We start from the raw sequence: 27004 nt of genomic DNA, 5'->3' as shown, positions 1-27004 counted from the left end.
TCAATTGAACATGTTCGCAAGCAGAACCATTAAACCTTAGCCTCATTAATGAATCAAACATAATCACCTCCATGGCAGGTGTCGTCATTAATCCATCCTGCCTCACATCCCTCGTCACATGTGAAAATGAAACCAAAACTGGAACGGGCTAGATAAAGACTTTTATTTTAAAGTCATTCTTCGCATCTGTCGTAGACTAGCATCATTACTTACACAGAAGCCATAACACTGAGTTGGACATGCTCCGTTTGTCGTATCATCAGACGCATACATCTGTATACTTTAGACATATTCACCTTGATGACATGTGCCGTCATTCATCCATCCTGCTGCACATCCTCCAGGACATGTTCCCATGGTCTTGTCACAGCTGAAATCATCCAGACAGTTTCCACACTTTCAGAAGTCACAGTTGATACCGTAGGAATCATCTGGACATGCTGCACGAGGGGTACTGTTTACTGGTAGTGACGAGGGTATAGGTTGCTCGTGTACTGGTGTATGGAAATATACTTTTTATTAGTAGTGACGGGTGTACAGGTTACTGGTGTATGGAGGGATACTGTTTACTGGTAGTGACGAGGGTACAGGTTGCTCGTGGAGGTACTGTATGTATTACAGTACTGTACGAGGAGTAGTGACGGTGTACAGGTTACTGGAGGTGTGTATGGAGAGGTACCGTTTACTGGTAGTGACGAGGGTACAGGTTACTGGTGTATGGAGGGTACCGTTTACTGGTAGTGACGAGGGTACAGGTTGGTCGTGTACTGGTGTATGGAGAGGTACTGTTTACTGGTAGTGACGAGGTGTACAGGTTACTGGCGTGTATGAAGGGTATGGACTGGTAGTTTATTGGTAGTAGGTACATGTTACTGTGTTACTTACTGGTAGTGACGAGGGTTCAGGTTACTGGTGTCTGGAGGGTACTGTTTATTGGTAGTGACGAGTGTACAGGTTGTTCGTGTATGTGATGGAGGGGTACTGTTTACTGGTAGTGAAGCGTGTACATGTTACTGGTGTATGGACGGGTATTGTTTACTGGTAGTGACGAGGGTTCAGGTTACTGGTGTCTGGAGGGGTACTGTTTATTGGTAGTGACGATTGTACAGGTTGTTCGTGTACTTGTGTATGGAGGGGTACTGTTTACTGGTAGTGACAAGGGTACAGGTTACTGGTGTATTAAGGGGTACTGTTTACTGGTAGTGACGAGGGTAAAGGTTACTGTTGTAGTACAGCTATAAGTCGATTCAGACTGCTCCATCCGAGGGCCACAAACAGACTATATCAGCTTGGTTTGTTTGTTTGTTTTTTCGCACTCATCAATATTCCAGCTATATGGCGGCTGTCTGTAAGCAATCGAATATGGACCAGTCAATCCAGTGATAACAATCACGAGCATCGATCTACTCCATCAGTCGCTTCTTACGACAAGCATGTGTACCTGAAGACTAATTCTAACCCAGATCGTCACTGCTCATATCGGCTGGGAGGTGCTTAGCAAGTCATAGCATGTGTCCGGGATGTTGATCCGTTAGGAGTTGATGGAATTATGGCATCGGGGCATAGATATTTATGGGCAACAACTAATACGAGAAACACTTAACGCTATTTATTACAAGCTATCATAACGGAAGTGTAAGACATATAAATATAGTCATACTGAATATGTATGAAGCAACAAAGGTAAGATGAAAACAATATTCAAAACGCATGGAAGTGAAAGTAGACAACAACATGAAAACAACAAACAATATTGGAAAATGAAATAGTAAAATCTGCTCATGTTCATTTCCAAATTAACATGTACCCTATGGTTTCACTGAAGGAGAAATACAACAAAACGAATACGGATATTATGTAGCGTCCACTGTAGGCAGAATATATGACATTTAGACATGCAGCCAAGAAAAGTGTTTTACTCTGTTACTCAGCTATTTTCTATTTAGAACCGGGCTCTGATTGATCTCACATTTCCTGAGTGGTAATACCGGCGTTCACGTTATATTTGAGATTGCCTAGGAATCAGAAAAGGCATGACTTGTGTAACACAGACACATATTTGAAATAATGTGGCTCACCTAATGTTTATTTTACAGTTGATGATATGCTTTTCACCATTCTTTACTGGAAAATACAAAACACGTAGCCATTCATTTTCTTCTGCATGTTTAAAAGTATCTTATAAAGTAGAAAACAATGCACGAAGGATTGCCTCCAAAGTACTTGGACATGCATATGGCATTCCGCCAGTCTCCACATATACCCTTCTGAATAACCATTAACACACGTAGCCATATTAGAACTGGTGACATGTCCGTTACTGGTGTAACTTAAAAAGGATTTAGTTTCTGGATGTTTGTGCGCACATGTGTCCCGTTAAGACACAAGAAATGTGATCAACGTGTGTTTTACTTGGAATTACATATTTTCGGCAAAGTACTCTGTTTGGGTTGAGGGATTCGATTCCACACTCTCAGGTAGAGTCATGCACCTAACAGCTAGCACAAAGTCAAGGGAGAACGTGTAATTCCAAACATATGTTGCATTTGACCATATATTACATTGCATTCAAGAACATGATTGTTTCTCAAAACAGGTCATTGATCATTCCAAGACTCTGGGGAATGTAAAGCTGTTGTTTTATATCAGATTGGCGTAGACGTTGGAAGCACGGTTGTATTCCTTCACCATCTTGTAGCACAATTTGTACTGATCCTGCAAATAACATACATCGTCAGTCATCTAAGAGACATCATTAGTATGTATTACAAACCTTATTGTAGCATATGATACGCTATTGTCATCCAGTTTGAATGTGGACCATTGTTTATATAATGTATTTAAGGTTTATTGGTGTGACGGAGATTTCGCACTCAAAACCATTATCCGCCGCATTTAGCAACATTCCAGCAATATCATGGCGGGGGACACCAGAAATGGGCTTCACACATTGTACCCATGTGGGGAATCGAACCTGGCTCTTCGGCGTGATGCGTTAACCGGATATTTTGAATTTGAGAATAAATTAAGTGCTAATTAAATCTAAAATTCATATGCTTGATATGTTTCATTGATCCATTTGAAATCCACAATGTCAACTGCCAAACCGATTCTTATCTATACTATCAACGCCTAAAATGAAACAGCCAATGTACTCACAAAGGAATGTATAAACTGTGGTCTGACACGCTGCAGTTCCCTGATGGTGAGGAAGATGTCCACGTCTCTGTCCAGCCTCAGTCTGCTGATGATGTTCAGGGCACTGCAGAACACGCCGCTCACACCAGCAGCGTCACTGGTGAACAGAAACAACCACGTCATCCAAGTTGCATATCACACAACATCAAACATTCAAACATCCATTGAACCATATCCATTTAGCATGTTTCGATTTGAGGACTCTTAGTTCACTATGGTTACATCGTTGTTTCAAGTAATTTTGTATTTACACCATACTCTTGGCAATGCTTCACAACCAACAGTCCTAACTTTAAAGCTGACTTAAAAAACCGGCATACTACCTTGATGCTGAGACTAACTTGGGTTTTATCAACACTTTCCTACATTGCGCATGTCAGGTTATTTTGAATCTAGAATCATGTTCTTTGACAGAGTTTATTATCCGTCAACACACCACAGTTGTTTTCGTTGTGGTCCTACGACTTGTGATGACATTGGACCACGTTTTGGATTAACCATTTTTGATAAGCAAATTTAATCTTATCATGGTTCTAACCAGAATGAAACTAATGAGATTACATCACACAAAGGGCAATATGTCTGCAAAACACACATTTACTTCACACAATGCTCTACTAGGCAAAGGAGTTGGGGTGGTTTGGCCTCTGAGTATTACGGTGTGCCACTGTAAACAGCGATCGAAAGGAGATCGTAACGCCCATACCATAACATAGACTTAGCGCTAAAGTAGCTTCGTACAACGACACCATTAACTTTACTACTGTCAAACGAGTCGTGCGAGAACATATATATCACCAGCACAAAATACGACGAATTTCGGAGAAAACCTTCATTTCATTACGTGTATTAACAGGTGATGGGTGAGCGTACATATCTAGGTCGCTCTCAATGGAATATCGACGACGGGGACATGCACATTCCATGTACATGTATATTCCATAACTCATTTGTATATTTTGTTATTGTAATGCTCACTGAACGAAAATGCATACATGCAGTGGACGAGGATCTTATGGTCACCAGAGCTGTTGATTCTGTCCACCACGTTGATGATCTCCAAGAGGGAAGCACCATTGGACACCATGTCCAGTGACCGGAGACAGAACACTGTGACTGACCGTTCGCTGTCCTGAACAGTGACAAAAGTCGAGTGTATACTTCATGAAAGGAAAATCGCCATTTCAAATAACCATATGCCGAAATCGTATTTTCAGTAGCAAAGTATTCATATACCAATCCATTTTCAATAATAACATCCATTATGTGGCCAGTCACAATCATGTCATAGGAATGATTATATCTTAGCAGAACGTTATATGCACTAGATCATAACACAGGCAATACGATCATATCTTACGTTAACTGACTGCTTGGAAACTATGAATGAAAAACCGACCTCCTTAACATTCTCAAGCTTCATTTTTTTCTCGGTGTAGAATGCTCCTTTTGAATTGGTTTCCATGTGTGCTACACTGAATGGTCCAGTTTGTAGCATTTTGCTGTCTTTAGGGTACATCTTTCTTGTCTCCTGATAAAAACAAATGTTTGAGTGATATTAATCGTTTGAGTGAACATAAATGCATTAATACTCCTTAAAGAAACATGGCATGTCATTACACTTAACATGATTTCATACCTGAATGTAGAAACGTACAAAACAATATCCAATATATTTACCTTGGAGGCGTCCAAACAGACAACTGTGAAGCAGTCATGGTCGTACACCAGTCTCCAGAAGTCCACCACAGTGTCTGGCAGTGGAGTCTGGGTGACTATCATGGACGATGGTCGAAGGGTGGACTTAAATATATGAAACAAACAGATTATAAACAAAAAGTTCCTGTAGCCAAACCGCAATGGTGATGCAGTTTTGAAGGTTGGCATGATGTAGTTTTTGTTCTCTCAGTCTTGATTGTTCAACGTCACATGGCAAAAGAAAGCTAAAATGATTAGAGTTAACTGAATGTGGCATTCCTTTGTGATCATGTATCTTAACATTACATCTTACAACTGCTAACAAACATACCGACAGAAACACTGCATTGATGTAGTCATTCCGACCCGGAACGGGAGTACACAGGTAGGGTCTGGACCTGTTTCCTACAACAATACATGGCGTGGTGCTTCATTATCACGTTGAACGGTTCCTTAAGGAACACAACATAACTGATCATAATTGATCAGTGCTGTTTTACTCGCAGTTTTAAAGAACACTTGATTAACATGATACAACAATAGGACATCAACTCAATAAAGCAGGTCATGGAATAACTTATATCAAGAGCATGACATCTTGAGAGCGAGGTATCTATCTTCAAATTTGGAATTTTAATTTGGTGTTTTATGCCGAAATATTAACGGTAGCAAAGCATTGATGTGTCTCTGAGAAATTTTCCTTCATGTGAAGTAGATTAAGAAGATGAATGTAACTCTTTGTTGATATGCCCTGCTTATACAGAACTTCGAGATGTTATGCTAAACCATTTAAGTACATATGGTATCTTTTAGCAATAACCTGAACAAAATAAACTGAACACAATCAGTGTAATTGTATTTCTAATGAATATGAAATGAGAGTAACGTTTTTAACAAATAGAAAATGATGTTCTAAAATCGAATCTGTGTCCAGATATATCGCTTAACAAGTAGATGCTGTACATTTGCGGGGTTGTTTCCATTTGACGAGCTACATGTAATCAATTAAGTCTGGCAGTGCTCTATAGTTTGACAATAATGCCTTCACACCAGTTTGGAGTATGTATATGTATATGGACCTGTGGCATTCATACATGTACGTAGTAAACATTTGATCATGATGTTTGTTCGTGTTGAAAAATCAGTTGTGTTAGAATGTACATATTTCAAGAAGTTTATACCTGGGAGAACATACTGGCTCCTATTTTTGATTGAGTTCTCCGGAAGCAGTGCCTCTGATGTCAAATCTTCTTTGAGTTCAGAAATTTGTTCTTGGAGCATCTGAAGAAATATAACACGTGATTTGTGTTACGGCATGGTTGGCATGTTTTGATTGCCTCACGCAACTGTTGTTCCTTACAAAAATGAATAAACAATCAACTCGACAATAAGTTTCAAAGGAAAGGCAGAACAACTATATATCAATATTCACATACTCGAAACTGTTCTCTCAGCATGTCCTCTTGAGCTGTTGAGAACGTTTCGCCAACACCAAATGTTTTGTCAAACTCAGACGAGGTGTAGAGTGTTCCTTGGCTGATGAGAGCCTCCAAGACTACGTCATGCACAAACACATACTGGCTCTGCAACCAACATATGTATACTATGAATAAGACTTTATAGATACTGACCAAACACAAAATATCCAGGAGTTAACTTTGTCAGAATGCAGATCTTAACTTAAACGCGTTATCTTTTAAAAGACTCACATACTCCGAAGATGTAATATGATTTTATGTACGCTTAGCAGACTTCTTCATCGGAATCAGCCGAAAACATTTAGAATTTTGAAGCATTCTGTCTAAACTAATATAATGGTTAGGGATGTGAAGTGAAATATTTCACACTCACTCAAGCACTCACCAGTGTCTGGACCATGTTCATCCTGTTCTGCCTCATCTTGCTGACACACATGAACACGTTGACGCTGTGTTTACTCTCAGCTTCGTCCATCAGGTAGTCCAGGGCAATGAATGCTCCTGTTCGACCAACTCCAGCGCTGAGCAAAACAAAATCACTGAATTCATTTTTCGTAAATAATTACTCAATCAAGTTAACTCTGAGGCAACCTCCGTTTCAGCTATTCCATTGTCATAAGCGTCTTGTTGGCGTCAAAAGTAAATGATCGTCCACCTGCGATGTAATACAACGAGTTCTTACTAAGTGGCAAGATACACCATTTGGTAATTGCGCCAACAGGTACTTGTTATGGCATACGCATCCTATAATGGCATACGCATCCTATAATGCCATAAGGACTTGTTACTTGACACCAAAGAGTTCACCTACGCAATAGCTAATACGGCCTACACCAGCACTAAATGAGACATTCTGCTTCTAAGAAAACAGAGTGATACAAATATGTGCTAGGTTGTTACATGTTGTATTTGACTTCGCCAGGTATTGTGTACATGGAACAAAATGCATCTACCTCCAGGCATACACTCTGACAAGTTTTAATTGCAAGAATCGGTAGAATACAAACATTTGTCCACTGGTTCATTCATGTAAAATATGTTCATGTGAACATTGTTGTCAGGGCCCCTGTTACCTGCAGTGCACCACCATGGGTCCCCTGTCCATGTCCCCATGTTTGACCAGTCTCCAGAAGTTGACGAGGGCAGGAGCAGAAGGAACACCATGGTCAGGCCAAGATGTGAAGTGGTAGTGCGTCACAGTCTTCACGGTACCCTGTAAGACCAAGGCTAAAACGTTCTATCTGTAGAATGTCATAATGTTAAACCACTTAGTCGGAATGTTACCCCTGTACATATTAGCTGACACGTGTGGTTAAAATCTGGTAACACAATGCTCTGATAGTATGTATTCTTTACATAAACTACAGAACTGTATATACTTACGTTGTTCTGTACAACGAAAGTGGTGACTGTGTAGTCAGCCCTCGATGTCACAGTTTTGTTTGTAACCTTATAGCATCCGTAGGTTTCAGATTTGCTTTCATCGGGCCAGTATCTTTCACACTTTTTCTGGCAATAGATACAAAAAGGGAACCATTAGCATAATTTATGACCATGAAGGTCATGTTAATGTGTCAAGGGCACAATAAATTATGTTCTTTGAAGCACATCCTACCTTGTTCACCTCCATCAGCTTCGTCAGCATGACTATCTGTGTGACGTCCTCCTGCCACACCATCCGCCAGAAGTCAGTGATTGTCGTCGGTCTGGGTCCTTGATGGAACACAGTACTATTAAGAACCTCTTCTCAAGAAAATACGACGATTTACTCACTTTCCCGTTTACTTATACCATATATCATTTGGCTGAATAAAATTAAAAAGCACAATAATCAGCGTTTAAAATTCCCGCATGCCCGACCGTCCGGAACGGTCTATGTTTATCTCGGACGGTCAAATTTCAAAAGTAGCCTGTCCGGTGGTCTGGTAGATATTTTTCTGGTCTTGATTGGTTTAGTTTGTAAAACAGGCCATGTACCTTAGGCTTAACGTTACAATACATGCAGTAAAGTATTCAGAAACTTGGTTTTATTTTTTTTTTATATTTTTGAAAACCGGACAGGCAAGTTTGTATCCGGACTGGTAATTTTTTAAAGTTACCAGTCCGGCTGTCTGGCTTGGAATTTTGGGAGTTTTCAACACTGCAATAATGTAAGTATATATAAACATATAGTACGTACCTTGTGTTGCTATATACTTTGCAGTATCATCATATCCCTGCCAAAAGACATACTTATTTACTTTTTATTCAAATAAGTAAAAGATTTATAAATGTAATTATGTGTCACCTTTATTTCAAAATTCACAGTAAGCCCATCAAATTGATATTGGATATTTGATCTAGTTGACCTTTACCCTACTCACCATGATGTAATTGGCATTAATGTAATCTTCTCCATCCGCCAGCACAACCCTCGAATCATCATCTGATTGAAGATAAAACTAAAATATCTGAGCATACTTGGATTGTTTCAAATGGATTCTTACTTAGTGAAACGTTAAAAACGAATTCTGCAAAAGTGAGATCATTTTTTGGTCCATAAGCAAATTCGACTCCTTGGTGGACCGATGATGATAGACTGGGCCACTTATGGTTTTGAACAAATAGGGGATATGTTCCGATAGAAAACAAGACCCCCTGAGTACAATTGCAATCAAGTGATATCGATCAGTATCTCGCATATGGAAGGTAACACGTACTTTGATCTATTTTACAGTATGAACAGTATGATGTAATGTGGGTCAGCCTATTTCATTATGTTAATGACAGACAGTCACCGAATACAAGTATTTATCCTGAAAATATTAGATCAATGTCTCATTGCTTATCACCAAAGCATTTGCTCTGCTTTATTATTCAAATCCCTTTTATTCAATAATTCTTAGCCTCTGAACTTGCGATATTGAATTAATAGGCGTACGAAGAATACTGATTAAGTAAATGATAAAAAGGAAAATAGACCAACCGTATACTAATGATGTTGTTTAGCAATGTTCCAGCTTTATGGCGGCGGTCTGAAACTAAACGAGTCTTGACCACATAATCCAGTGATTGACATCATGAGCATCAACCTGCACAATTGAGATACGATGACATGTGTCAACCAAGTCAGCGGGCCTGTCCATTCGATCCTGTTAGTGCCCCTTACGACAAGTATGGTATTGTGAAGATCGATTCGAACCCGGATCTTCACTTGTTGTATTCTAATTTGTTTATGCGTTTAGTAACAAACACAGCGTAACAACCACATACTTACACGCATACAGAGCAAGGAAACGGTTCTTCGGTTTGTTGTTAGGTTTTATAGCGGCTTCATGTGGATGTCTTGCACCATATGGGATCATCTGCATCACATATGGGCATGCAATACATTATTCATTATGCAAAACAAGACGACGTCTCGTACACAGGAGGTTCCTCTCCGCTACCTAACGGGTATTTTAATATTTGTATTCTTTGATGTACCCAAGCTCTCCCATGTTTTCTGAATAGATGAACAAAGAAACTTAAGATTGAGGAACAACATTCAAATCCTGAATCTTAGTCAAATCATGTAAAACCAAATTTCACGCAAAATTCATTTTACATATGGCAAACAGTGAAGCTGTATAACGTAACAAATCTTATTCCTACGTTAACTATTTATAATAAGCAAACCTCAAATTCCGTTCCAAACGAGGCTTTTGCCATCTTCTCAATTATACACTGTTTCAGGTTATCCAGCCGCATGTTAGGTGGCACCCAGTTGTAGTAGGTGGCGGCAGCATCGTTGCCTCCGTCGACTTCAGTCTCAACAGATAACACGGCATCCTCATCTTCTTCCATTGCAGGTGGTCCGTGGGTAGAATTACTCGTGGATGGTTTATCTGAAAGAATGGATAGTCATCTGATTTGATCACAATATATATATATTTCATAGATAAATAAAAACAGAATGCCTTTTTCTCCAACACGTTTCGTTCTTTACTCTTCAGGGAGATTGTAGCGGTTACAGTATTACATCATAATAGGTTACAGTATGACAACATTCTAGAGCGTCAAGGTCACAGCTTGCAATGGTTTAACATTGGTTTGTACTTGTCTATGAAGTAGTGTTCTTTTAAAATTCGTTTTATTTTGTCCGAATTTTGAACTTGATAAAAAGGAAATATTGTAAATTTAACATCGTTTCCTTTCGCACAGACATGTAGATGTTCACTCAGTGGGATACATCGGGTTTCAGGACACTTTATTTGTTGTTTGTGGACAAAAACATGATATATGCCATAACATACAGGCTGTAATGAACAGTATATTGGTCAATCAGAAAATTTAAGAGCCCGGTTCGTGTCCACAAACAACAAATACGTTTTTTTGTATCTTGGAACCGGACGTTTTAGCTTATACTACGGTAAAGCTGCTTCTAATTTCCAAATATATTAATGTAAAAGAGTATAATTCACAAGAATATAACCATTTATATTAATATTATAATCATGTTAGTTTGTTTATATGATAAGTTTGACCCTCCCAACAGAACAATCTAAATTCGCCTACAATTGGCCGGTTATACAGCCAGAATACTCATCAAAGCACAAAGCATTGCGACCAGCATGACGTCACTGGATCTTTAGATCATGGGGAAGGGACCTCTAGTCAGACGATAGCCGAGCTCGTGTTTGGTGCCACAGATATACTGCATATGCACACGGGGATAGTTTGGACCAAGTACCCTTTGATGGGGGGTTCATTGATGGTGTTGGGTGCCTCTCACGTCACGGTAAACCAGACGTAAATGAAGAATGAAACGCAATAACTCAGCGTCAAATCCAACGTCAGGCAGTGAGAAGGATTGTCAGGAGTGTTACTGCAGTTTGCTGAGGTTAACCAGACATTTCCTTGCGCTATTTATTTATACCTTTGATTTCCCGAGGATTGCATACCAGAACCATGAACAATACCTCACTTGTTAACGTCACACGACCAATGCAATCAGCACGTCAACAAAATGAATCATTTTTCGCCCTGTTTGCTTCTCGTAATAAACTTTATTTCTTGCGTTTAGGTTTGCCAGTTAATTCTACCCCGAAGGTCAGATTAGCCAGAAAGTAAGTTAGTTTGAAGTTTGGATACGTTAGTATTGCTATTGGTAATGTTAACATATTGGTACAACCGAAATAGGTAGTGTTGCGATATATTTTTCCACGTGTATACTATTGTTTTATCTCCTAAATAGTTTGATTTTACCTTTACTTGCGGCGTTAGGAAGTCCTTCCGATGGAACGTGTTCTCTCGAGTCATCGTGTTTCCGTTCTCTCCTATGACAAATATTTTCATTAAACCCGAGTAAAGTAGTAAGGATAATATAACAGATAATATTATTATTATTATGTAGCATTTTCCCCTTGTTTCAAATGGGAAAGAACTGTACACACCAAACACCCAACATAATGGATAAAACATTTATTCTAATAAATCTATGAGCGTCTATATAAAAAAGTTCAACAGTTACCGTTTCTTGCAAATGACAATGGCCACGATAACAACGATGACTAAAAGAGCTGCAACAGACCCTCCAATAATTGCTGCAGTAGTTCCCTTATCGGCGGAAGCTTTCATGAAAACAAAACAATAACAGTGTTATTGTAACAGGTTACAATTTCGTAACTAGCTAGCTAGCTAGCTAAAAGTTATATTTTCTATACCAAATTATCTTTAAATTACTGTGAAGAGACGAAGAGATGATCATTTTACAAAAATGAGGTTACAAATAACGAAAAGAGAAAGATAAATTAATATTTAACACATCTGTAAGACTTACACAGACGTAAAGTGTATGTTTCACAACATAAGCCACTGCAGTTGACACGATATTCGATAAATACGTTAGTTAAGGACAAAGTGAGTAAGTGAATAAGAATGGTATGGTAAGTATGTATAATAAAAAACAAGTGATTTCTGCAGGTGTATAATCCTTATATATATATAAGGATTACGAAAAAACAATATTTAGAATGCAATCTCATTTGCCTTGTCAAGGTGTCATTCGACTATTTTAACACCGTTATCTTAACTTCCTATCACATACTATTGTAATCGCTTGATTGTAGTGGAATTTAGAGCTTACCGTCTATACAGGTATCCCCCGTCCATCCTTCTACACACCCTCTAGGACAGGCTCCTGTTATCTTGTGACACACATCGCCAGCCTGACATTGTCCGCACTGGAGGCTACAGTCCTCACCATGAGTACCATTGGAACATGCTGATTGTATACCACACAACATATGTAGTTTGGTACATAAAAGGTCAAATACATTAAAAGCAGCCACGATACGATTTTACGTAAGACGAAACTTCCATGATGACATCATGCATAATTGTTTGATTAAAAGCCGACGAATAATGTAACTGTTAGAATGTAAATGCAAGTGGTTTTTTAGAGTTGAAGGTAATATGAAAACGGTCGTTGACTTGGTTGGTATTTGTTATGCAGTTATCAACATGTGCACCAAAATCCTATATTTCCCCGTCGGTGGTGGGGTAGCCTAGTGGCTAAAGCGTTCGATCGTTACGTCGAAGACTCGGGTTCGATTCCCCGCATGTGTGAAACCCGTTTCTGGTCTTATTGCTGGACTATTGCTAAAAAGCGGCCCAAAACCATACTCCCCAAAACCATACTCCCCGCTTTTATTTCACTCACTATACATACCCGAAGACATTACCCCACCGCCCCATACATAATAACACACAAAACATGATAATGGTCCACATAAACAAGTGAATCCATTCTAAGAAAGTTGCTCGGCAGCACCATGCTCGTTGATTTCACTGATTAAAATGCATGCTATTTGGGCTTTCCTCACAGTCTCTCGGTGATGATGATGATGAATCCAAGTAAGCAAATAATGTGTTCACATTAATGCTCATTGAATTTTAAGACAAATATATTCATTATCACAACTGTCACAGGCTGGGATCATTACTCACGTTGCAGACATAACATTGTGTCGCCATCCATCCACCCTGATGCACATCCTCCAGGACATGCTCCTGACTTCTTGTCACAGCTGACACCACTGAGGCAGTTTCCACACTCGTTGGTACAGTTAATACCATAGAAGCCATCTGGACATGCTGCAGAAGCCAAACATTTAAGCAATATCCATCAGCATGGTCTCCCTTCAATTGAACATGTTCGCAAGCAGAACCATTAAACCTTAGCCTCATTAATGAATCAAACATAATCACCTCCATGGCAGGTGTCGTCATTAATCCATCCTACCTCACATCCCTCGTCACATGTGAAAATGAAACCAAAACTGGAACGGGCTAGATAAAGACTTTTATTTTAAAGTCATTCTTCGCATCTGTCGTAGACTAGCATCATTACTTACACAGAAGCCATAACACTGAGTTGGACATGCTCCGTTTGTCGTATCATCAGACGCATACATCTGTATACTTTAGACATATTCACCTTGATGACATGTGCCGTCATTCATCCATCCTGCTGCACATCCTCCAGGACATGTTCCCATGGTCTTGTCACAGCTGAAATCATCCAGACAGTTTCCACACTGGGAGTCACAGTTGATACCGTAGGAATCATCTGGACATGCTGCACAAACATGAAACAAAAAAGTTAAAACTAAAGGCTGATGAATAAAAAACTGGAACGTCTGCAAACACATACGTATTAAGCTTCAGTTTCACATCAATGATCAGCTGTCATATGCCATCAAACATATTCACCTTCATGACAGGTGTTGGTCGTCAATCCTGCTGCACATCCTTCAGGACAGGTGCCCGTAGTCTTGTTACAGATGACACCATCACTGCAGTTTCCACACTGGTTGGTACAGTTGATACCATAGGAACCATTTGGACACGCTGATCCCAAAATAGCAAGAAAAATATTAAACTCTGTCACTACGTACGGGTATCATTCAATTGAGAAAGACAGAAAGACATCACACTCATATCAAATCCAGAAACAGACAAATTCACCTTCATGACAGGTGTCATTCATCCATCCTGCTGCACATCCGTCGTCACATGTTCCCGTAGTCTTGTTACAGGTGACACCATTGAGGCAGTTTCCACACTGGCCAGAACAGTTGACATGATAGGAACCATCCGGACATGCTTCAGAAACAAATGGTAAAACCTGTCATTATAGGGAGATGGCAGTACGACTGAAACATTCTGGAAGCACAACACACATTAAATTTCAGTTTCACATAAAGGAACTGTTGTCACGTGTTATCAGAAAAAGTAACCTTGATGACAGGTGTCATTCATCCATCCTGCTACACATCCTCCTGGACAGGTTCCCGTAGTCTTGTTACAGATGACACCATGAAGGCAGTTTCCACACTGTCCAGAACAGTTGACACCATAGGAACCATCTAGACATGCTGCACAAACAAATACAATCATCCCGAACTGTATCAATATGGACAATTACCACAGAGCTCATTTAGACATTACGACAATGCAAGTATGGAAAATGCTAGTCACCTGGAGAGTTGATGCAATCATCATGCAATTTAAATCAAGGACATATTGATCAAGAGAAAATGTGTATATATCTCGTGGTTTGGCAGAATATGGATGTGCTGTAGTTCACATGTTTTTACTTTTTCATAACAAAGGGAATGTGTGGAGATGCTCGCTATAGAGCAGGACATAATTGTCCTCCACGCGAACTCCAGGTGGTATCACTAATCTTCAGTGATTTATTCTTATACTTGTCACTGCTTCTTCGCCTGTTTCAAAATTGAGAGTAATTTCGTGCATTACATCGCATAACCAATGAGGTTTTACGTTCCACATATGCAGGGCGCTGTATGTCTCTTGTATATACAATTCACCAGAGGTACGCAATCAACCATACATGATAAACCTTTTAGCCCTCCAGGCAGCAAATATCAATTCAGACATGATCAGTCTGCCCAATAATTCTTTTACCGCTTTCACTGTGCAGCATGTTTTGGCCAACTCTGTACTCACTTTACAACTTGAAATGAAATTGTTAGGCACTGTATATTTGTAACTGTTCTTCACATTGCCATACTAGCCACCTGTATTGAAACAGTTATCACTATGAATGATGTGATCAGTGGCAGTGAGGTATGTTCGGTTACACACACACCAATAACTTATCTATTTCCTTCCGCTGAACTTTTGTGTATGTTATAGATATATGGTGGTATTTAGCTGAGTCATGCAATTGTATGTATGAAATAGGTTGTTGAATGCGAGACAAAGAACAACTTACTCTTTAAAGGAATAAGCAATATACTGTATAATATGTGTTTCTACTAACTTTCAGGAATACTGTACCCTCCTTGGGTGTATGAGGCATATACACCTAATTACAGAATAAATGTTTCAAAGATTATTCAAATTCCCGTTTAGACTCATTCCGCGAAACGTCTACATTACGCGATGGTATGTATCAAATATACACCGTGTAATTGTAATATTCACGCAAAACAATTGTATTGGTAGAATTTACGAATTTACTTTCACTATTTAGTTTGTCGTTTTGTTTCTTTTTGCCCCGAGACACATCTGTTTGAACATTTACATATTATAGTCACTATGCAGAGATACTCATGCAAGAATATAACTATACACATAGCACATGGTATGTGAGGTCTTTATCGATCTTAAGTTTCAAACCATACCCGTTTGGCAGTCGGTACCATTATATCCAGGGAAACACCCACTAGAACAGTGACCAGTGATCTTGTCACATACATCAGTTCTGTTAGCGCACCGGCACTGTTTGTCACAATCTTCAGAAAACCATCCGTCACTGCAAACTGAACATAATTACACAACATTTATCATTATTTGAGCGGTATTAAAGAAACGATGTAAACTGTGAATAATATCTGGTCGCCGTTAATCAGTGTTCGGAGAAGTAAATTACAGGAAGTATGTACTGACTCTTATGGAAATCGATTCCTACTGTTGAAATTTGGACATCTAGCTTCCCTATTAGGGGACATAATTTGCACACATATCATGATCAGTGTCCAGTTATTTCGTTACATACCAAATATCTGTACTTCGCACAAAGTAAGGAATTTCAGTTGACCAGATATCCGTATAGTGACCGTGGTTCCTGTCAGTGGCTGGCGGCAGGTGACGTTAGCTATAGGAGGAGGATGTTCAGTTGATGACCAGTTGTAGCACATCTGGCTGCCCACAAGTATCTCCATGCCGTTGCTTCGTTCTTGAACTGTACAGGATGAAGATCGATATGATACATAGAGAGCTTCATCCGTTTGCCCATTGATATCATCTCCAGAAAAAATCATCCATAAACGTTTAACAGACCGAAACATGATACCATATATTTTTAATATTATTCTTCCATTTCATGGAAACAGTAATAAACAGCGTCCTGTGTGTAAACATTACAGCTAACATGCTTCAGTGTCCACGAAGACATTACACATAATAATGGTATGAATTATGCTGGCAACACATTATGCAACAAGATAGATAATTATCACGTCCTTGCATTTGGTAATATTACCATTTGTACTTAGTTCATATTTGAATGTACTCACAGTCGTCACGCAGATAGAGTCTGATGTGTTGTATCTTCTCTGGAACTGACGTGTTCAGGTTCACAGTCCAGCTGGGACTTGTTTCATTCTTTGTATGAGCACATGTCTGCGGCGTGCTCTTGGCAACTGTAGTAGCTCTGCCGTCTACACCAAGTGCTGCTTTGAAGAGATCTTTTATATCGAGTAATATACTACTCTGGTAACACGATCTTCCTAGCGCAATATTTTCTGAAAAGATGAACACAGAAACACTAGAAGTGGTGTAAGCGTGGTCATAAGATTATCGATACCCATCTACGTCATACTCACGTTTCTGACAGTATGGACCAAACCATCCCTCCTGACACATGTCCTGACCATCCATATGACTACACGGAGTTGAGGGGAACTTGTCACAAAGATCTGTGGTATTACAGTGGCATTCTGCATCTGTTAATGAAAAGTGCATTCAGTTTCAGATGAATAGTAGTTTTCGGTACTCGTTCATTCACGAATTTATATGAAAGGACAATTTTGATGGATTCTGATATCTGTTTATAAAACAAGTCAACATGCCATGAGGCACACATCTGTACCCATTTCACAGATGTGAACAGTCTACATACCCGTAAAGCTCACAGTGATACAGACCACAAGAACTCCCATCAAGAGCCAACCCATGTCGGACACCTAGATAAAGTAGACAAACAGAAGATTAGACAAACTTTCAAATCCTGATCTTTACCCCAAAATATGACAGGCCATTAAAAGCTGACAAAGTCAACAGGCGAGTTTTTAAGTTCTTTAATCTCCGAATTTGAAATACACATACGATGTTTCAGTCAGAAACCTGTAATGAAATCAAGTTTTTAAAACATTTTTATTGAATTAAAATGAAAACTATATCTTAAAAAAACATAGGTAAAGTGATCATGAGTTGATGATAAATATTGTCAGTATGTTGGATGGGCGACCTACTTTGTGGTTACACGATTAAGAAGTGACCTCAAATTGCATCTTTCACATGATCTGATGTCACACGGCTCTGCGGCCTCTAATAAGTCCCAAAAATCAAAATGCTAAATGTATTGAGGGATGTTTTCAAGGTATCAGAAGCAAAATGTTTGTGCCTTAAACGGTAATCACAATCGGACACAAAGAATGAGAGCTACACATATGTGTTGAAAATAGATACTGGACATATCCGTACATATGAATTCATCTTATGAAACAAATACAATTTATCACACATGTGCTCATAAAAAACAATGTATCATTATAATTTTGACTTTACATGTAAGGTGCAAGTTCAATCTTTCTAACGAATTTCGGTGGTACTAGTCTTCCCAGGGTGTTGCATTTGACAATGCTAACTGGAAAACACTGATCGGGGAACAAATACACTGTAGCTGAGCATTGAGCAGTATCTGGATAAGAGCTATAATATTTCGTAATCATAATGAGTAAATTACACTTGGATGAGTAGGCTTGAACATCGACGTTGCTCTTTCTGAAAGAGACGAAAACATATTCCTGCCTACGTAGAAGTTTGCGGAATCGAGACTCACTATGTCAAGATGCATTGCCATCGCATGAATACGAAGAGTAAATATAGGATAATGAAAACGACGTCATTATGTATAGTTACTGCACTCATTCCCGGTAGGTCCCACCGAAAACAAACTGAGTTTCTATGCTACATGACAGCATTTGATAGCCGCAACCCAAATGTTCTGTTTTGAACTAATGGTAATCCAAGCACATGATCGTCAGATCTCAGTATTATTATTATGTTTTACAGATTAAACTATATTATGCAGCAGAGAGGGTTCGGATGATCCTTTCACAGTCAGGCCGGTAAGGCTCACAATCAGCTCAGGTCCCTTGACACGCAGCCCAGACAGCAAGTGGGACTTCTAGGAAACGCTGCAAAGTCGAATCACCAAGAACTTTCGGGGGAATATGTAGACTCCGCAACACTATGCACAACCTTCTGCCTTACCCAGAGTATCCCAAGGGTTGTGCTGCTGTTGGAGAAACTCGGGCATTCTCCTGATATGAGCCAAAAGATCAGGAGGTACCAAACCATGGGCACAGAACACAATGTACATGGGATTTTTTTTATAACAACAGGATATTTATATTGCGCACATATCCACGCAACTAGTACACGCTCAATGCGCTGGAAATATATTAGCCCGGATAACTCAAGCTGCCTGTGAGGTAGGATTATGGTCACATGACTTTATCCCACTGGGTACCCCTAATCTGCTGGGTGAACAGGGGCAGTGTTGAACAAACTCCCCTACTTAAGGTGGGGCCACATGTATTACACGTGCTACGTTGTGGGGCAGGACTGAAGTACTATAAACTCTTAGGACTCAAGCTGCCAAACACGTTAACCCATCCATGGACTCCGCGCCCAACGTTGCTTAACTTCAGCTGATTATGCATAGGACCACACACCACCACCGTATACCTCAAAGAAAAGGGAGGTGGGGTAGCCTAGTGGTTAACGCGTTCGCTCGTCACGCTGAAGACCCGGGTTCGATTCCCCATATGGGCACAATGTGTGAAGCCCATTTCTGGTGTCCACGGCCGTGATATTGCTGAAATGTTGCTAGAAAGCGCCGTAAAACTAAACTCACTAACTCTAATTGTTAAGTCGAATAATATATCGAAAAAATCTTGATATTGTTAATGGTGGAAACTTGTTTCGCAAGACATTAAACACATGAATGGAATGAGGTCACAGATATCCAGTCAAACTACAAAGTGGATAACCTTATATGACACACTCGATGCCCATATCACACAACCTCATATATACTTGAGCAATTCACAGGTGCTGTTTTGAATCTAGATGAATGAAGAACTAACAATCAGACTATTTTTAACTAACTTATATTATTAGTACTTATCTCTGGGGATGGGTACAAAGTGTACAGTCTATAACAAAAAGCGACCTAAAACCATATTGTACTTGTACCCCAGGCATTAAATTATATAACATACTATATGAATACAGCCCATTAGTCGGTAATGTTGGTATTATTTGTTTGTTTGTTGTTTAACGTCACACTCAGCAATTTTCCATCTCTATGACGGCGGTCTGTAAATAACTGAGTCTAAACAGACAATAAAGTGTTTAACATCATGACCATCGATCTACGCAATTGGGATACACTGACCACCCGATCCTATTAGTCGTCTCTTACATGGGTTGCTGAAGACAAATTCTAACCCGGATCTTGAAGTTGCCATTCATATACTCGTCTTAGACAACTTGAAGGCTGAAGACGATAATTTGCAAATGGCCGCTGTACCGTTTTTGCTACAAAATGACCTTATCAATTCGATAATACAAGACCGCACATCGCCTGGGCTGTACAGCAGTAACGTAATCAAATCAATGATAATGCGTTACCCTGTCCCGCTAGATCCCCTGATTTGTCACCCATTGAACATGTCTGGGATGAAAAGGGGCGTCGTTTACGACGTCTTTCGAAACATCCAACAACACTATAGTCAATCCTCCTTCGGATATGGAATGATCGTCACCTGGACTTTCACTGACAGTTAGTGACCTCATTGAGGCTGCATCAAAGATGAAGGTAAACAACTTGCATGTGAACCTCCATGCCAGATGCATGTTTCTTATGAACGGTTGGCCGTTACCATACCTGGAAACATTTGTCTTTTCTTGTAAAAAAACCCCCATTTCATTCGAAACAGTAAATGTTAAGCTCCGATTTTTTTTCTAACACTAACTTTTGCATTTGTGTATACTGCCCCAGAATCCCGGGACATAATGTGAAGTCGTTCCTTTAAAGGAGTGACATTTTCAATTTGTTTTGATCGTGATTGTGTCACTTTGCTTTACAAGACAGATATTAAAATGATTCTGCAAGATAATACATTTGTGACGTTTCCTACAAAAATCTCCATTTTCCGTCCATGCTTGTCTTTCTTTGTAATACAGTATAAGGAAAAACGCGAACATCAAATCTAGTCTGTGTACATAGTTTAACCTTGTTTGACAGTGAACATCAGTGATAACATACGAGCGGCATGCAGGATGTTTATAAACAGTTCAGAGAGTAAACATTGTTTTGTTTGCAGACAGAATTTACATTTCGCAAGACTGTTTGACAAGTACACACATGTCATTGTATACATCACGTTTGTTCAAACAATATGTGACACCTATCCATTCATGAGATCATTGAAGCTGTTCCTGGCGGACTTCAATAAGGAAGTTGGCGATGGTCAAAATGTTAGAATTTGTTCAGTCCCACTTGGGCGTGTGAGCTTGGAAGACCGATCTGACTCGTTTTAAGTGAAACCTGCATCCACGAGTATAGAGCCGACAAACCAAGAAACAATTAAGATATTCGAAACTGTGATTATAGGCTTTGTGTTCTTAGTGACTAAAAGTGTTCTAGGAAATAGTATGAGTGGGTTAGTTTGATTTAACCCACTTACGACAGAATTCCAGGTTTATCACGGCGTTTTATCTAACCTTGAGGACAGTCCGAGGCGATGCAGATCATTTACATCTACCAAAGTGGGGAAACCCTAATACCAGTGGAATTGCAATGACAACCTGGAAACATATAATCGGACCGAGCTGCATTCAAATCCATTCATAGGTTTGACGAAATTCCGAACAGCTAATTGAGGCGCCTTTGAGGAAGACGTCCCCCTCACATGATGTGTTTGTGTGTTCCATGATTAAATAAAGATATGTATTGTATCTACTGAGTTTATTCATATATTAAACACAAGAAGGAAATGGTTCTATGCAAATATTAGTGACATCCCGCAGTTGTCTCAATACAATTCTACAGCTGTACGTGTGAGCAACCAGGAAGTGAATTGTACAAAGCAGCTCACAAGTCCAATACAAATCGTTTAGACCATGTTTAAAAGAAAAGCATCTGAAGTTTAATTATAAACGTTTCTAGATCCACAATGTTCTTTACAAAATTATCTGATTGGTACCCACATAATGATATCCTATTTGATAAACAATGGTTATAACGAACTCAAGGGTTTCCGCTAATATATGTTCGAACTAACGTGTGTTATACGAATTTCGAATAAAATATAAAGCAAATTTCCAGGACAGAAACACTCCAGCAAAACAATTATATCCACCACTTCGTTCGAAACGTGCTCCTCATAAACATAATTTACTGTACATGACAATGAATGATAAAATAAGATGTGGGTATTCTACATAGTTCCGTCTCATATTCCGTCCAGCTGCTTCAAACGATTAACGGGTGTATTGTTAAGATTACGATGAAGAAGGAGTATGGTACTGGGTAAACAATTCATATATTAAGTCGGTACGCGTATGGCAAATCACGTTTTTTCAACCATCCTACTTGGCTTCTACTTCCTGGTCAAGATGATAAACATGGTCGCAACAAGTAACGTTTAAAGATTTATGTATACGCTGTTCATTGCACGTAACACAGATAAAATATATTATGTAACAAACAATATATCATTTAGCAATATATTTTTGTGCGTTTTTCTGTTTGTTATTGTTGTTGTTGACAATATTTGCGAGCCTGACAGAGATTCACACTTTTCATTCACGATGTTTAATGGAACGACGGTATGGCCCTCTATGTTTTAACCTTTATGTTACCTCAAATAATATACTGGACAAAATAAGTTAGGGATATTTGGGTTTTTTTATGATTGATATTATATCAGTGTGTCAATGAATAAATAGATCATTATTCATATTCTCAAAATTTACATATATCCCTAAATATTTTGGTCTAGTTTAAGTTCCGGGAACGGAAAGAATCGAAGCATCAATTTCCGAAACACAGTAAGATGGTTGAGTGTGGTCCTGTGCACAGAGCTCAGATCACAAATCGAGTGAAGTTAGGTAACGTTTGGCGTGGAGAGTCCTTGGATGTGCGACCGTGTTTGGCAGCTCGATTCCAGAGAGTTTCTAGGACTTCAGTCCTGCCCCACAACGAAGCACACGTGGCACATGTGGTCTCTCCTTAGGCAAGTGCGTTTGTTCAAAATTGCCTCTGTTTGCCCAGCAGAAAATGGGTACCCGGTGCGATATGTCATGTGACTATACCCGTCTAGCTCCTAACAGGCAGCTTGGGTTATCCGGTGTTATATTGTGCTGTGCTATTCAGTGCTAGCGCTATTATCATACCTGGTGTCGAGTTGGGCGCTATAGAAATGGACACATTATTACTATTATCATAACAGAATGTAGGTCGTGTAACTGAATATACCTAAAGACACAGATGTTGGATAGGGCATCATTTTTTTATGTGTTTCACGTAGCCACCAAATTCTGAACATGAGTCGGTCGGAGAAGAAAAATAACTTAAAAAAGATAAAACTATCCGAATAATGCTCTTGTTTCTCAATTATTGTAATTGTTATTACAATTTCTTTGGACTTGTGGCAGCGAGTGATTAAAACATGTTAGTTAGATAAACATTTTATATGACGAGTCGGTACGTTTAAGGTTAGAGTCGGCAATAAAATTACAAGGGTCGATCGGGCGATGAGAAACACCAAAAATATAAATGATGCCCATACACTGTAAATCGTACGTGAAAGTGGGCGAAGAAATTACGAGGATAAATCTAGTATGTCATGACTTCTCTGAACAATGATATCAATACGGCATTTTGAAATGAGAACATCATACGGTCGTGAGCGTTTACTTTCATATCTTGTAGATTGCAATAGGCGTTGGGTTCAACACTGGAGAATGTGTATGTGTAAAGCGTTGAGCGAGCGACTGTTCCAATGAATGAATATGGTTTTACGCCGTTTTGAGCATTATCACAGTTGGGGACACTCATTTCAGTCATTTTTGGAATATTTCAAACTCCAAGCTAGTCTAAAAATAAAATGTAAAATCTCTTAGCCGGTTTTGCACGAAGGGACAATCTCCGAAATATTGAAATACCTCGAAAACCAGAAGACGGGAGACCATCGTGTTAGAAAGCGGAACTTGTTGTTCACCATCTCAGCGCCCGGCATTAAACTGATTATACAGGGGAGTTAGTACAATGTCTATAACTGGGGTATCCATGGTTTAACTGACATTAAACCGGACTAATACAAGGGACCACACAAACACATGTGCAACATCACGTTAAGCCCTGTTTCAAGCCAACCCGTCACAATGAATTGATACTTTTTATTATAGAATTAGACACCATTTTTTTAATTCTTACATTATGTCTGATTAAACTAATGAATGAATGAATAAAACAATGCGGTTTTGTATCAAATGGAATTTCATTTGCAACAATTCAGAAATGACATACCATCAGAAACACCCTAAGGGGATGTTTAAATTATGAATATAACTGCATATGCACCATCATCAGAATCAACGTAAAGATTCGTGCTAAAACTCATCTTCCGCAACTGGCGTTATCGGAGGATTTGGTTGATGCATGTCACCACTTCACAACTGCGTAGATCGATGCTCTTGATATCAGTAACTTTATAGTTTTGTCTAAACTCAATTATATACAGACCGATGCCATTTTGCTGGATTACTGATCAATGTGGCGCTTTCGAAGCAAACACGCCTAGCCAAAATATACTTCCTGATCGAGGATAGTTAAAAATGAAAACGCTTTCTTCTTTTGTCATTCAGGAAGTCGTTGTTTTCCCACTTTCAAGTATTGGGATAACCCAAAAGTGCCTTATTAGAAACACGCATTTATGTTCCTATCAGTGCAGGTTGGATACACCCTATGCTCAGCATCCACGTAAAGATCCGAGTTAAACAACAAGCCATCAATCTTCACCAACCCGGCAACAAACGGGACAGTGTGGACTTTGTCCTTGTCATCATGTCCCCATATCTTTTGTTGTCAATATACAAGATTGTCTCGATTATTTACATAGCGACGACGTCATGTTTTGGACACATTGCACATAATTAAGTGGAAAAGTACATTTATCCTCCTCTTTTACAGACTAAAACTGTAGTTTCAGGTAAGATGTTTCAAGGGGTAGTGCATTTTAAAGAGTGTTATATTTGCAGAACGAATTCCACCGCTGTATTAGTTTGAACAAGGTACAGTGTAGTTGAAATATCGCCATGCCGTGTTTACAATAGCTGTTCGTGACTGCCTATGTGTTTAGTGACTTGTAATATTGTAGGACATTACGGGTACAATACCATGTACATGCTTATTCTCAAGAAATATACTGGTAATAAATCACCATTGCCAACAACACACGTGTTCTGAAAAAACTGCCATCAAGAAATATGATCGTTATAAGTCATTATTGCTCACAACATACCTGTTTTGAAGAGCCATCAGTCATTAAAAACCCTATGTGTACGGTACCAGGTAGTTAATTGATTGAGGCAAATAAGGAACACGTGATCGAATCAAAAGTTATGTTTTTGAAGAGCTACCAGCCATTAAGACAACAAAATGAAAAGAGTGATGTCAGTACTCACCTGTCACACCGACACCTCACAGTTGTGCAACAGAACGTCTATACTAGGACCTATGTGTACGGTACCAGGAAGTGAATTGATTGAGGCACATACGGGACACGTGATCGAATCAAAACTTGTTTTGCTTTTGGCTTGTAAAGACCGGTTTCTAAATTTCATACGAGTCTCCACGGCAGTTCATGTAAATAGGGATATTTGTACAACAACGTTTATTTACACACGGGTGCAGCGATGAATGCGCGCTGATCTAAGCAACAAATGTCCCCTACAAATACACACAAACTCATGAATAGATGAACAACAAGGAGAGTTCTATGGATATACACCTTCTTTAATATGATATGAGCAACGTTTCGGTGTACCTACTAACACCGTTATCAAGCAAATGATGTACAATACTAGATGCAAGGTATATTTATATACATGGTAAAGTTGAACAGTAAGTGATGATGTTTACACAATTAATGAGGTAGATGTACAGGGTGGTGGATGTTTACACAAGGGGCCAATAGTTACACAAACATAGTAAGCTATGGGGGATTAGGGGGAAGCCAGTGATATGACAGACAGGAGAATAATAGGATTAAGATTGCTTGGTGATGAGTTGGTTGTAGGCAGTGGGGATGTAATATCCTTGGTCTCTGTTCATGGCCGGTTGGAGTCTCTTGATGTGAATGGCTTCTAGTAGCTTTCTGATCTTGAAGTGGCTGTGATTGCTGGTGAGTACATTGATGCTGTTCCATAGGATGTTGTGGTCTGGGTGAGCTTGGGTGTGGTCAGAGATGGCGGATTTAGAGTCTTTCTTCTACACAGAGGCTTGATGTTCTTTGATTCTTACAGGAAGGGGTCTTGAGGTTTCGCCGATGTACGAGTCTCCACAGTCGCACTTTACGTGGTAAACTGTGCCTGAGGGGTCTTCTTTAGTTGTGGGGGTTGGTCTGCCATTAGCTTTTAGGAGGTTCTGTATAGCAGTACCTCTCTGGAACACAACATCAATGTTGACTTGGTGTTTTAAGAGTCGGCTGATCTGGTGGCTGGCTGAACCTATATAGGGCAAGCTTATGATGAACGGAGCTGTTTGATGGCGTGGGGGCTTGTTTGTCGGGTTGAGGGTGGCGTTGATGGTGCGGTCTACAAGGCTGGCAGGGTAGTTGTTGTAGGTCTTAAAGACATGGCGCAGATGTTGAAGTTCAGTTTCGAGTTGTTGTGATGTGGAGCTGATGTTTTTGGCACGTCGGGTTAGTGTAGCTATTATTCCTCTCTTGACTTGTGGGGGATGGTTAGATGAGTGGTGAAGGTACTGATCAGTATGGATGGGTTTACGGTATTCACTGGTCTAGAGCTTGTTGTTGTCTTTCTCTATCCTGACATCGAGGAAAGCTAGCTGGTTGTCTGTTTCTTCCTCCATGGTAAACTTCATGCGAGGGTGCTGGGCATTGAGATGGCTGAGGAGGGTATTAGGGTCATCATCAGGGTTGAGGATGACAAATGTGTCATCTACTTTTCTAAACCAGCAGATAGGGGAGATTGGCGATGTCTGTAGGGCTCTCTCTTCTAGGTCTGTCGTATAGATCTATGCAGGAGTTGATGAGTCG

General features: G+C 39.5%; 1 protein-coding gene across 4 annotated transcripts in view; it reads right to left on the bottom strand.

Annotated features, from left to right (window-relative positions):
• Positions 1-2524: 2524 nt before the first annotated feature.
• Positions 2525-27004, bottom strand: part of LOC124290457 (receptor-type tyrosine-protein phosphatase kappa-like) — a 51257-nt gene continuing 26777 nt past the window's right edge. The window contains exons 5-29 of one of the 4 annotated variants that reach the window (XM_046727162.1): positions 16423-16608; positions 16049-16186; positions 14636-14773; positions 14364-14501; positions 14109-14246; positions 13344-13490; positions 12481-12618; positions 11866-11965; positions 11601-11671; positions 10032-10240; positions 9631-9718; positions 8738-8799; positions 8554-8590; positions 7990-8087; positions 7758-7883; positions 7448-7587; positions 6760-6895; positions 6333-6479; positions 6078-6177; positions 5228-5301; positions 4879-5001; positions 4598-4729; positions 4194-4330; positions 3160-3295; positions 2525-2715 (exon numbers count right to left, since the gene is read on the bottom strand). In XM_046727162.1, the coding sequence (XP_046583118.1) occupies positions 2641-2715; positions 3160-3295; positions 4194-4330; positions 4598-4729; positions 4879-5001; positions 5228-5301; positions 6078-6177; positions 6333-6479; positions 6760-6895; positions 7448-7587; positions 7758-7883; positions 7990-8087; positions 8554-8590; positions 8738-8799; positions 9631-9718; positions 10032-10240; positions 11601-11671; positions 11866-11965; positions 12481-12618; positions 13344-13490; positions 14109-14246; positions 14364-14501; positions 14636-14773; positions 16049-16186; positions 16423-16608 (3014 nt within the window). In that variant the 3' untranslated portion in view covers positions 2525-2640. The remainder of the gene's footprint in view (positions 2716-3159; positions 3296-4193; positions 4331-4597; positions 4730-4878; positions 5002-5227; positions 5302-6077; positions 6178-6332; positions 6480-6759; positions 6896-7447; positions 7588-7757; positions 7884-7989; positions 8088-8553; positions 8591-8737; positions 8800-9630; positions 9719-10031; positions 10241-11600; positions 11672-11865; positions 11966-12480; positions 12619-13343; positions 13491-14108; positions 14247-14363; positions 14502-14635; positions 14774-16048; positions 16187-16422; positions 16609-27004) is intronic. The other 3 variants (XM_046727161.1, XM_046727163.1, XM_046727164.1) reach the window with 3 other exon arrangements.

The sequence above is a fragment of the Haliotis rubra genome, unplaced genomic scaffold (genome assembly GCF_003918875.1).
Source record: "Haliotis rubra isolate DU_JTF1 unplaced genomic scaffold, ASM391887v1 Scf466, whole genome shotgun sequence".
NCBI classification, from domain to species: Eukaryota; Metazoa; Mollusca; class Gastropoda; order Lepetellida; family Haliotidae; genus Haliotis; species Haliotis rubra.
This window is presented reverse-complemented; position numbering and strand designations above follow the sequence as displayed.